Source organism: Eumetopias jubatus, unplaced genomic scaffold (assembly GCF_037043125.1).
Source record: "Eumetopias jubatus isolate StellerSeaLion01/CBP00866 unplaced genomic scaffold, mEumJub1_p1.0 scaffold_11, whole genome shotgun sequence".
Taxonomy (NCBI): Eukaryota; Metazoa; Chordata; class Mammalia; order Carnivora; family Otariidae; genus Eumetopias; species Eumetopias jubatus.
In genome coordinates, this window is record NW_028274817.1 from 19529055 (window position 1) to 19542524 (window position 13470).

Consider the following 13470-nt stretch of genomic DNA (forward strand, 5'->3'; position numbering starts at 1 on the left):
CAGAGATTTATTTGTGACTGCTCCACAGTCAGGGGGATGGCAGCTAGGGTAAACATGCTATTCCTAAGGGCATCCAGTGTACACAGGATTGAGAATCCAGGGGTCTGATGGGGCTGAGGGAAGTTCCTCTCCCTTCCATACCAAGTGTGCGCAATACCAGCACCCACCAGGATTCAAAGGGGGAGAATTGGAGACAATGATACCGATCATACAGTTTATAGGGAATAAAGCAATGATTATAATCAGCATGAGTGCTAAGGAACAATAGAAGCTTTATAAAGACATACTTTACCCTACAAATTAATTATAACACATCTCTCTCATAAGAGAATTACCTAGTGATTTTTTTAATCCTTTTAAATTTTTGATTGAAGGGTGGTGCCAGGAAAGTGTCAAAGGTAATTATCATTAAATAGCTTTTTTTTTCATATCACATGGGACCCAAATACTGTAAAGGAGAAATAGTTCCTGACCATGTACGTGGTCTTTCAACTAACACACACAAGAACTGCCTTGGGAAGAGCTTTGGCAGTCTCCTCTGTATTAATTGCAAATACTCTCACCCTAGAGAAACTTGATTCAAACTCAGGAAAATGGCTAGCAACCTAGGCACTGTCCCCAACAGTGTGACGGGTAAGGAGAGGCCACCTTCAGCCCTTTCTCATATTTCCCCTTATATTTGGAAGGCAAGAGTGATACTAGTGGAAACAGACCTAATGTCTTTTAAAGTCCGCTGTATAATATTCATGCCCTGGTCCTCAACTGTTTTTCCCACTCCAATCTCGAACTTCTTCTAAAGGATGCGGCTCACTCTGGATCAGTAGCAGTGGCTCATTGTAGCAGTAGCTGCAGAGGGGGGAGGCAGAAGGAAAGAATCAGTGTGGTTGGTGGGTGGGGATTCTGCCTTGGATCCCCGCCCCCCCTCCAATTATCATAAGCTCTCCAAAGCGAACAGTAATTTACAACCTTCTTGGCAATCCTACTTCATTACCTACCTGGAAGAATTTAAGTCCTGTCAGTAGAGTTTCTCTAACTTCATCACAGTCAATTACTTGTTTTCGGTACTGCAAAATGATTCTACATTCCTGGGGACAGCTATCCCTTTCAAGTTTCTTTTTATGTTTGTTTGTTTTGTTCCAGAAGCCTTAGAGATGCAGGCCAGGGTGACTGGGACAGAGGTGAGGTCCCTAACTACTGAATGGGACTTGGGAGGCAGAGGGCTTGTTTTTATGCTGATAAAGAGTAAAATCCGGAGTCGCGGTTGATTTCATGCACGTAGGGCCGAAGAGGCCCAGGGCGGACCTAATATGGGGTGAGCACCCGGATTTGTGAGTCAGTGTTGCTTCAGCGTCTCACCCTGTGTGTGAGGGGAGGCTGGTAGCCCTCCTTGTCCCATCAGCGTTACCCTTCACCTCCGTCTCTGCATAACTGTATCAGTAGAAAGCAACACTTCCCACAGTGGCGCTCGGACCCCAAAGGGAGGCTGGCAGCGGCTTGGCAGGTGGGCACGAAGCCGGGGGATGGGTGGGGGAGTGGGGCGGAGGCAGCGTCGAGTGGCGTTTGGGGTAGCCAATGGTAGTTCGGGGCAGGGGAGGCAGGGGCGGAGGCGCCGAGGCCGAGCAGCCAATGGCGGGCGAGCAACTACTGGAACGACCTGGTGACGTGAGGAGCGTTCCATTCGGCCAGCGGTGGGCGGTTGCCACAGCTGGTTTAGGGGCCCGACCATTGGGGCCCCTTGTCAGGAGGAGGCAGCCTCCGGGCTGGGGAGAAGTCGCTGCCACCTCTGGCAGCTGACGCGGTCCCCTGGGACGGTGCACTTCCTGCCCTCAGTTCCCGGCCGAGTTCGGTCTCCCGGGTTCAGGTAACGAGGGGTGGGGGTTGGGGTCTCCTGGGCTCGGCCGCATGGTGGGCTGCCAACCCCTCCGCTGCGCCCGGCCGCGCGGACATAGGCAACTGCCCTCAGCCGGGCTGCCGCCGAGCCCCTGGCCGCGGGTGACTACACGTGGCGGGGCGTGTGTGAGTGTGTACGAGCGTGTGGAGGTGGCGCGCGTCCCAACCTGCCTGGGGCGGTGGTCGGCTGCGTGGCGGAGGCAGGGCTGGCCTCCCGAGGCCGCGCCCGCCGCCCGCCCGGGACTCGGGCCTCCGGTCCCCGGCTGGTGGGCCGGTCACTGGCTCTCGACGGATTTTGATCTTTGTTCTCTCAGGGCCCCGTCTCCCCTTCCTGGTCTCTCTTCTCCCGTTGGGCCGGTTTATCTGGAGGAGATTATTTTCCAGGTTAGTTTTACACAAAGGAAGTGTTCTCTGCACCTCCGGTGCTCCCTCCCTTTGGCCAAGCCTTCTTGCTTTCTCATTTCCCTGCTCATCTCCTGGTTGCTATTTGGACCCTTGGCCTCTCCAGCCCGGAATGATTTCGGGTTGGTTGTTTCTCATCAGTCAGGCGGGCTTCAGGCTTCCACCTCATTCTTGCCAGCGTGGGGCATGTGGTGTCAGTAAACAGAGGCCACAGCACCACACCTGAGAGGAGAAGGGTGGCAGTGGTTGAGAAAGGCTGGGCTTGGGGGTTCAGGATGCCAAGTAGAGATGGCAGTTATGAAGTGTCCCAGAAAGCAAGCACCTTTATGACTTTTCTTAGCTGCTGCCATGTCCACCCACCCCCACTCCCAGCCATTCCAGAACCTCTCCTGCTTAAGTCAGCCTTTCACCTACAGATCTGTGATGTGGTTTCATTAAGATTCCCACAAATGTTAGGCTAGACTGGCAAGATTGGTTCATTTCCCGAACTCAGGAAGTTAGAGAGGGTTTGATTAGGGGAAATCTGTTTTGAGTAAATACAACCTGGGTATGTGTACAGAGTGTCCAGAACCTCCTAGCCCTGCCAGAGGGTGACTTGTTCCCGGGTGTGATTCATATTTGAGTGGCTAATTGAAGAAAGAAGGTGAAATGGAGGAGGGGAGGGAATGGCTCCTTAAGGACAGAAACTCTACTATTGTTTTTAGAGTCCTCTTACTGATGATTATAGAACAGAGTGGTATAGTGGAAAGTGCCCTGGACTGGAAGTCAGCAGATGTGTTTTCTTGGCTTAGCTTTGCAGCTGTGTGACCCTGGACAAGTTATTTCCTTTCTTTGGTCTTAACTTTACTCATTTCCAAAACAAAGTAATTGGGGTTATCACCCATAAAATTCCTTCTAGTTCCAAGGTTCTATGATGATCAAATGAACAGTATTATATTGGAAGCATAGGGATTTATTTAAGAAGATATGCTAGCTCCCTTCTTTTTTTTGAGAACCTTTAACCTTTTCTCCTTTTAGGGGACAAACACAGATTGGAAATAAACTTTTCCTGCTTCCCTACCCTTACCCCTTCAGGCAGTGCTCATCTTTCCACCTCTGGGAAAGGAGGATTGAACTGCATTTTCTTGTTCCTGCCTCATTTTTTTTTTTCCTTTTGTGCTTTTTCTTAGGGCTAGAAATTGGACTTTTGATGATGTTTGACCCCGCGGCAGCAATAGCAGGCATCGTGATTTCAAAGCTGGGCTCAGCTTCTGTTTCTTCCCTCTTGTAATCACAAAGCTCATTTTGGACCAGGAATTCCAATCATGTCTGTGATGGTGGTGAGAAAGAAGGTGACACGGAAATGGGAGAAACTCCCAGGCAGGAACACCTTCTGCTGTGATGGGCGAGTCATGATGGCCCGGCAAAAGGGCATCTTCTATTTGACCCTCTTCCTCATCCTGGGGACATGTACACTCTTCTTCGCCTTCGAGTGAGTTTCCATTGAGTAGAGTTACCTGATTATGGTTACTTTGGGTCTAGAGGAAGAACCGTCTTTCTGGGAAGTTTGTGGAGGGTCCTTGGATGGCACTGTCCTCTTGAGCAATGTCCTTAGATCATGCCAACCGAATTCATTTCTTGGTGCTTATAGCAGAGTACCTGCTTCCTAAAAAGGCCAAGACCTTTGACCCCAATTTTATAGCACTGATTTGGCGTTACCCTTGGCACACTTGGGAAATAAAGGAATTTGTCTTTGTTATTCACCTCTCTTTTTCAGTGGTCTCCTTAGTTGCTTAGTGACAGACTCCCTCTCCCCCCCCCCACTTTTGGGCCTAGGGCAGCCCTCATGGTCATAACTCGATACCACAAAACTCACCTATTCTGTTATTCTGGGTCCTATTTCCTTAGGGCTCAGCTCTCTGCCAGCTATTAAATTGAAAAGCCATCTGAATTGGGGACCTGCAGATCAGTTCCAGCCTCAACTGTGCCACAAACTAGCCGCATGTGTGGTACATATGTGCTTATTAAATGTGAGTTTCACTCAGGATCACTCAACATAAACAATTCTGTATTCTGTGTGTGCCTGATACCAGCCTTGGAGTTATTTTTTTCTGCAATGTAATAGCTAGTACTAGAGCCACTGTTTGAATCCTGTATAGGTCACTGCTCTAGGGAGGTGGCCAGTTGGATTCTAGGGTACTATGGCATGACTACTGGGTGTGCTGAGAATACTATATACTCTAGGGATGGGAGCAATGCTAATTGGTTTAGGATTATTATGAGGAGGGCTCTGAGGAGCCAAGAGGTGTGTGTGTAGACTGGGAGCCACACCTGATATGAGCCTGCTATAGTTCATATACTAGAATGACCTGGAAGTGGAGCTCCCATACTGGGGCGTGGCCATGGGAGGGAGGAGGGGGCTCCTCGGCCAGCCTCTGTGGGTAATTAAAATGAGCTCTGGTCTCTTGGAGCTCATTTTTGCCCTTCTTTTGTAAGGGCTCCAGGCTTTCCCAGTGCATCAAGAGTGATTTTTCAGGCTGTTTTGCCAGACTTTTTGATGGTTGAAGCTGGCTTGAATAACGGCAGGGGGAGGAGGGGGCAGTTTATAACAGGGCTAGGAAAGGAAGGTCAGAGAGGCTCTTTGTCAAAGGCACTTTTGCTGCTGCTGTTGCTGCTGACTTTGTGAAGTATTTGGCAAAGTCAGATTGGTGATGGCTTCTTAGCTGCTTTCCAGTCTGAGGTTTATGGTGGAGCGTGTTATGTGTGTACTTGTGTGTGGTACAAGTGAGCATGTGCGGTCAGGCAGGCGTATGTGTAACATTAAAACAAAATGTTTCCCCTCTCACCCTTCTCTCCAAGTTGGTTTTTTTTTTTCTCTTTATTCCTGCCTTGCTGCTGTTTGGAAGTGCAGAGCTGAACTCTGCTTTCTATCATTCTCCCTCTCTTTCCATCCTCCGCCTGCTGAATCACTAGCTCTTTCTACCACCACACCCTTCCATCTTAGAGTTAAATTTTTGTGGTTGGAGCCATTTGAAACAGAGATGAGATTTGTTTTCAGGCCCTGAGTGAGCTGGTAATTTTGGGCCCGGGAAACCTCTGGTCCAGGGGAACTTGAAATTTGGAGCTATTGGCGTTTGGCCCTTTTTGTATCTGGGAGCCAGACGGAGTCTGATTTGGATCTGTCCCACTTAGGCCCCAGAAGCCTCTGAACAAAACTGCCTGTGGGATGAAGCTTATAATTAGCCAAGTTACTGTTTGACGGAGGCAGGTTGAGTTTTCTACCAAGATGACTTTTTTCCCCAAGTTATTTTTTGTGCTTTGCCCTCAGATATGAAGGGTAAGGTTGTCTGTGAACTGCCTTGAGTTCCAGCTATCTGTGTGATAGAGTAAATATTTTTTTAAAGATTTTATTTATTTATTTATTTGAGAGAGAGAGAGAGAACAAGCCAGGAGCAGAGGGAGAGGGACAAGCAGACTCTGGGCTGAGCGCAGAGCCCAATGCAGGGCTCCATCCCACAACCCTGAGATCATGACCTGAGCTGAAATCAAGAGTCCAACGTTTAACCAACTGAGCCACCCAGATAGAGTAAATATGTTTGAGGGTAGGGCTGGGGGAGGGAGAAGGGAGAGGAGAAGGGAGAAAGAAGTTAACGTGTGAGTGAAGGAGTGGAATGGGAAAGCATAAAGCTGACCAAAGGGGAGAGGACCCTGGTGATGAATCCTTTTTACTGAGAGTGGTGGAATCTGTGCACATGTGCACGTGTTTGTGTGCTTGTGTGTGTGTGTGTGTGTTCGTGTGTGTACAGACACACAGACACTCTAGGTGGTGGCTGCTTTATGCCTAGCTAATGACAGGCTGTACAAAGGACACTAGCATACCTCTGAGGCATGAAATCTCTTTCTGGTCGACCTTTTCCTTTGGAGTATATAATTCACTACCAGCCACACAGTGGGGGATAGGATTTGGGGGGCAGAATATGGGCCCCTTTGTTAGCATTAGAATTTAGGGAGACCTCAGGAAATCAGCTGATCTAGTCCCCTGCCTTCAGGCAGGTGAGGGCATCTGAACCACCAGTGACAAAGGGCTGTCTATTTTCATCCTCAAATTGTCAAGGAGTGTCCATTTCACATCCTCTGGACGCTGCATTTTTGCCTTAGGGAAGTCTAGATCTTGCTGCACATCTGGACCTGCATTTTTGTAATAGGGTCTTGCCTGCAGCAGGTGCTTAGGAACAAGTGCGAGTTGATTTATAGCTGCCCATGGCACAGCCCTGGGTCGACCAGATGGCTTGAGAAATCTGGTCAGGCATGTGGGCACCCCTTGATGAAAAACATGCAGTATTAGTAGTGCCAGTGGATATCTTTTTATTTTGGGATTTTGCCTTTACACGTTTAGACCTCTCAAAGGAGGGACCTGTAATTTTCAGTGGACAGACAGTATAGGTTGAATATATAAAATGAAAGAAGGTTGTCCAGCTAGGAGCTAGTTAGCTCTGTATTGTTAGAAGTGTTTCCAAAGATACTCGGTGGCCATCTCTCAGGGCTGCTGTCACAAAGTAGATTCCTGCCTGGGATGGGAGATTGGGCTAGATTATCACTAAGCCTCCTGCAAGTCTGAGAGTCTGAAATTCTGTGTAACTGTTGTGTTTGTCTGGAAGATTAAAATATACACACTGAAAAGGAACGGTTGGATTACCAGTAGGTAGCTGTATTTAAATATATTTCATATTTAAATATAACTGTAACTATGGTAAATGTATTGACTTTAAAAGCAGAGTGAAAATTGTGCAGTGCTTAAAAAAAGGATTTCCTAATTTATTTTTAGGGTGAGATATTTAGGAAATGTGAGTGGATATGCCAGTTTCAGCTTTGACCACATGAACCATTCTCCATCTTTTCTGCCCAAAACCTGTCCAGCTTATGTGAACAAGTAGCCACCAGCTTGGCCGGTGATGTCAGGACATTATAGTGGAATGGCACTGACAACTGTGAGGTGTCCAGCTACTCAAAGACTGTTGTGGTGTTTAGTTAAATTCAACTTCCTGATAAAGCTTGAAGGAAGGACCAAGTGTGCTGTCTTCTGGAATTGGCTTCCTAGCTGTGTCTTTTACTTTATGACCAGATTACAGGTGGGGTCAAGGTACCCAGACTTCTCTTGTGGCAAGAATGACTGTGTGACTCTTGACCCCTGAAGTAGAAGCAGTTTGCTTCTACGATCAGCACTTATGCCTCATTGTGCTGTATGTAGAGGAAATTATATCAGGGCACTATCGAACCCTGTTGGACTGACTCTTGCAGGTGCTTTTGATGTGTAGAGGAGTCATTGAATTGGATGAACTGAAAAAAGCTTTATAGTGCTGCTTCATAATTGACCCACTTCTAGCCTATCCAAATTCTACCTCTCTTTCAAGTCCCTTCTTGAGTCTTCCTTCATGAAACCTTTCCAGTAATTTCTGCATTTGTAGGACTAATTGTACATACTGCTCATTTAACACATCATCATATGACATTTCTTAGATTTCTAAATTCTATGATTATTACACTTTGAGCTCTTTCAATGTCAGGGACTATCTCCTATGTCTGTATAGCCCCCCACGGTGCCTTCCACCAGACCTTATATAGAGTAGGTGGTCAATAAATGTGACTGAGTTAATACATTCTGGATACACTTGAAATGTAACAGTCTTGACTCACAGAATCATAGAATGGTAGAACTGGAAGGAGACTATCGCTATCCTTTTGCAGGTAAGGAAGCCAGGCCCACAGAAGAGAGGTCCCTTTATCAAGATCAGTCAGCCAGCCAATGCCTCTGTATGACACTACCTTTCATCTCATTGTTATCTTTTGACTATGGAATCCTGAAGACATTCAGAATTACTAAAGCGTGCATGGTGCCAAATGCTAGACTAGCATATTCTGGGTTCTTCCTAGCTAGTGATTGTGTTACCTAGTGGCATCTAGGTTATTTGGACCTCCCCAGCTCATGCTCCTAGGAAATGAAGGTGTCTTTGTAGAAAACTAATAGCATTCTGGCATAGCATTCTGGTAGTCTTGCAAGAAAAGAGAAGCCCATCTTTAGCGTGAACCTAGAAAGGAAGTTTTGTGGGTTAGGGGGGATCATCACCTCTGTGGCTACTCATAGTCCCTGCTGCCCGAATGAGGATGGCTTGGAGAAAAATTAAGCAATGTGTTCTCCCTACCTCATTACCATGTGGGTGATCCTGATGAGAGGGGCATCATGTCCCTGCAGAGAGATGGAAGAGAAAAGGCAATATGACAACACAAAGTTACCACGTTGAGGAAACACAGAGCTACGTAGACCAAAGCCAAACTGACATAGCAGAATATTTGTGTCTATAGTTCCAAGGTCCAGGTTCCTGAAGTTACTTACATGAGATTGGGAAGAGGAAAAAGTGGCTTTATCATGATCTCTAACCAAGAGAACATTCTCTGGAAAATTTTTCTATGGAGGTTCTGTCTTGTGCTTTACCTAGCCCAAGATTCTGTCTAAGACTTGGTCAACCAAATGGCAGTTTTAGAAAGTCATAGTTGCCTCTCTGATATCAATCTGTTAAGGTACAAGGCTAAGTTCAACTTCCTGATAAAGCATATTCCCTGGAGAAGGGTTGGGTTGGGTCTCCTGAACAGTATGCTTTCCTTTCTTTGCAGTTCTGTCATTCAGAATTTATTTGTATATTTTCAGCCTCTACTACCTTTTGTGGTGATGAGTTTCACACTGTCAAATCTCTACTGAATGCATCTCCCATCTTTTTTTAATATATTTATTTATTTGAGAGAGAGAGAGAGAGACAATGAGGAGAATGAGCGGGAGGGGCAGAGGGAGAGAGAATCTCAAGCGGACTCCCTGCTGAGTGCAGAGCCTGATGCAGGGCTCCATCCCAGGAACCTGAGATCGTGACCTGAGTTGAAACCAAGAGTTGGACGCCTAACTCACTGCGCCAGTAGGCGCCCCTCCCATCTTTTGAGAATGAGTCTGAATTGAGTATAGTGATCTTCTATTTTGGGAAAAGTGAGCACAAAGAACAGGGATTTCCCCCAGCATGCTGATATCAGTTGAGATGTTTATTGAGGGAAAGAAAAGACCTCCTAAATCTTCTTCCTCAGAGACACCCGAGCTGGTACTGTGTTTAAGAACAAAGGAGGTACCTTATGCCTTTTGCAGTAGCAAGAAGCTAGTAAATTCAGAGTAATTAGGGGGATATTTCTGGAATGGTGCAATGAGAAGGTAAGAACCTTATGATGATTAGATAAAGCCAGTTAATGGAGGGCCTTGGAATACTGGCTTGTGGGGTTTGGGGATTAATACAATAAGGAGCAGGGAATTGTTCTAAGTTTTTGAGCAGGAGTATATTATATTTGAAATTTGTTATTTGTTATATTTGAAATTTGTTATTTTTGTTATAATCGAAATGTGAAATTTGCTATTATCACTGCGATTTAGCAACTACTTAGCAGGTTTGCCTGGCTAGGGATTTTGGCCCTCCTCGGTGAGAAGATGGCTCATTGCCTCAGAATTGAAGATGTCCCTGTTTGGTTAATTTTCCCCATTGCTACTGGAGCAAAACAGCCTTATGTATCTTCCTCTGACCTTCACATAGCAGTCAATCTAGAGGCTGATTTTAAATTATGTTTTTAGTGTCCAAGGAAACTTTTTCCCTGTCAGCAGACTCTTGAATGTCATCAGAAGACCCTCGAGCCAGTCTTATAGGTGATTCTACATGTTTACTATGCTTTAGAAGTAGGTAGTGTGTAAGAGAACAGACAACCGTCCATATCAGTGAGGACTTATAGCAAAGGCTTATTACTATTATGTGAGACAAGGGCCATCATGGGACTCTAACCTTGGGCCGTTTCTGCTGTTCCAAGCACAGCTTTTCCTTAAAGGCACCCTTAACAGCTGCTATGGGAGTGGTTTTAAGCAGCCACCAACTTCCCAAGAGAGCTCTTCTCTGACCACTTACAGTCCTTAGAGTCTGAATCACCATCCTAACACTTGGTTATTGGTCTTATCTTATTATTTAGCTGTTTCATATGTTAGTTATGTTTTTCCCAACAAAATTAAATCCTATTTTCTCTTGTTCTTCATTTGTTAGACCCATAAATACTTGTTGGCTGATTGATTGCACTGAGCTATTAGGGAGACTTAGAGGTAGAGTATTGTTTAGAACACCAATCCATGCTCTCAGTCTGTGAGGCAGAGCTCTGCTATGGAATCTGTCTGGTTTCTTACCAAATCCACTCATGAATCTCTTTTGAGTTTTTTCATGTCAGTTGGAGTCTGTGTCATTATCATTGTCCCTCCAATGAACTAGCGTGCTAGGAATGGGGGATGGGACATGACACACCAGCCCAGCCTGGCACTGCTGGTTACTGCTAGACAGTACCACCATGTGGCCCATGGGACATGTGGAAGTCCAGTCATGTAGCCCAGCTATGGAAGCCTGAGGCCAATCAAGAAGTTGGTAGAAGGTGGCTTAAAATAATATTCCTTCAGGTGGCGTAAAGGAAGATAGTGGGGACATGGTTGCATTTATAAAATTCACAAGGGAGAAAAGCGACTTCTAAATCCTTTGGAAGGGGGAAAGTCTCTTGGTACTCTGAAGACAAAAGAGAGTTCTGTTTCAAGAAGTGTATGGATATCATTATTCCAAGAAGTAATATAAATGGAAAATACTAGGGGATTTCAAAAACAGCTTATATTCATGGATGACAGATCCAGTCCTCGAGTAAGATGAATTAGTGATTTAGGATACTCCTGACTTTTCAGATTGATACTGGGAATTGCCACCAAATTTTCACATACCCTATTCCTGTCAGAGACAGATCTCTAGCCTGCTGCAATTATGGGATTAACTTAAGGGGGTATTTTTAAAAAAGATTTTATTAAATTATTTGAGAGAGAGAGCAGGAGCAGTGGGGAAAGGAAGAAGCAGTCTCCTCGTCACTGAGCAGGGAGCTGGACGTGGGGCTCCATCCCAGAACCCGGGAATCATGACCTGAGCCGAAGGCAGACACTTAACCAGCTGAGCCACCCAGGTGCCCCCTAAGGGGGTATTTTTGATCATAACTATTAAAGACAGACATGATAGGCTGTAGTTAACAGCAGTCTTAGCTACTGGCTCTCTGTTTCCTCTTACTTGGAGTGGAAAGGCCTGCTGGTCCCACATCTGCCTTCCCAGCCACACCCACTCGCTAGTGACAACTGGCTGCCAATAGCCTCATCTCTGGAGAACAATACAATGAGCCTATTGTGTACTTGTTGACATACAGAGTGGATTGTTTTAGCAGGTGCAGAAGATAGTCTGTGTAGAGATTACAGAGACCTTTATCCTTGATGGCGTAGCATAATTCAAATCTAAGTTGTCCTTTGTCTGGTTAACAAGCAGGTGTTGGAATGAGACTTAGTTAATCTCGGGTCCTTCGTACATGGGGGCAACATTGATCTGTGTGTGTGTGTGTGTGTGTGTGTGTGTGTGTGTGTGTGTACGTACGAGGGAGAGAGATTGTTTTATTTTCTCTATATCTTTTTCCCGTAATAAAATGATTTAAAATCCCTTCGGTGGCCAATCAGATAGCTCTGATTTTTCTATTTATTGGAGACTGTACACCCAGGGCAGTTTGAGTCCTAGAGAAATTATTTGTTTTTAAAGAGTGATCTTAGAAATGGGCAGTGACTAGAAAGATGGCTATTTTCTGTTAGTGTGGTAATTTTACTGGGCTTGCTTATGAAACAGAGTCTTATGTTTCTCCTGTGTCCTTTGGGTCCCTGATAGGCGGAGGTGACTTTTGTTTCCAAATTCACTTCTTGATTATCTGTACTACTGAAGGTGGAACATGGAAAAGAAGGTAATCCACAAGCTAGTGATATGCAAGGGCCTTAATTACCCTGTACGTGGTCAGATCCTTCAGTTCTTCAAATTATACCCCCTACCCTTAGCTTTTAGGGGAAGGAAGTAAATCATACAAAATCAGGCTATGACCAAGGATTTTGTTAAAAACAAACAAGCAGGCAAGCAAACAAAAAGCCACAAAATCATTTTGCAAGTTCATTACATATGTTCACCTTCTGCTGACAAACTGCTCAGCCTAATATTATAGTTGGTTCGCACCCCTCCCCCCCGCAGTCATGTGTGTGACAGGGAGGCAGGGGAAGGATCTCATATGGATTGTTCCAAAACTACAGTGAATGTACAACCTGGGTTTAAATGTTCACTCTGAGTGGACAGCAGCTTGCTTAATCCCCATGCTGATGAGGTAAGCCTTTTTCCTCAGCTTACTTTCTCCACTCTCCCTCTGGTCCTTGCTCATCCACTTAGAGTCTGCCTCCAAGAGAAGATATCTGTATTGAAGGAAAAAATGTGCCTCAGGAGGAAGAGAATAAAAATAGGTCAGTGATAACTCTCATCACACATTCCTATTTATTTGGTTTGAAATTCAGTTGAGTGCCACAAGTATTTGTTGATAGCTTCTTTGTTCCCATACTTGTATTAAGCTCTGGGAGATATAGAACCACGATGGTAATGTTAAGAGCTGACATTTACTTAACGTTTACTATGTGTCAGGTGCAGTTCTAAGCACTTAATTTATATTCATGCATTTGATCCACACAATAACCCTATGTAGTATATTATTATCCTCATTTCACAGCTAAGGAGACTGAAGTTAATTAAGTCACCCAAGGAGGAGCTGGTAGAGTCAGAATTCAAACCCAAACATTCCCACTTCAAAAAGACAAGGTTCTTGCTCTTCTGAAGTCCAGCTGGGGGAGAATGAGGTCAACATAGTGAAAACCAGCTAGGAAACAATACAAGGCTCTGGCAGTGAGGACGACAGTGGTAGAGAAGGGAGAGATTAGTGCAGCTTAGGATAGGCCTCTCAGAAGAGGCAAGACTTCTCTAAGACTTCTCTAAATCCCAGAGTCTTCAGCTATCAAATGGGAATAATAGACTCTACCTTCTAGATTTAGTGTGAGACTTGAATGAGATAATGCTTAGTGCAGTGCCTGGCATATGCTGAGTACTCATTAAATTGTCGTGATGATGACAACGATGGCATTGATGTCTCTGGGACCTGAAAGATGAATAGAGTTGGGATATCCAGAGAGGAAGAGGGGTGGCCTTCCAGGTGAATTATGAGGAAAGAGGAGGAGCAAACATGATGTTGGGAAGAGGTCCTGAG

The 13470-nt window shown here is 45.4% G+C and overlaps 1 protein-coding gene across 5 annotated transcripts in view; it reads left to right on the forward strand.

The window, feature by feature from the left end:
• Positions 1–13470, forward strand: part of ZDHHC9 (zDHHC palmitoyltransferase 9) — a 76762-nt gene that overhangs the window by 43962 nt on the left and 19330 nt on the right. For 3 of the 5 annotated variants that reach the window (XM_088028650.1, XM_088028651.1, XM_088028653.1), the window contains one exon: positions 3462–3763. In XM_088028650.1, coding sequence (XP_087884776.1) covers positions 3597–3763 — 167 coding nt within the window. In that variant the 5' untranslated portion in view covers positions 3462–3596. Of the gene's footprint in view, positions 1–1685; positions 1862–2204; positions 2275–3461; positions 3764–13470 lie in introns of those variants that run through there. The other 2 variants (XM_088028649.1, XM_088028652.1) reach the window with 2 other exon arrangements.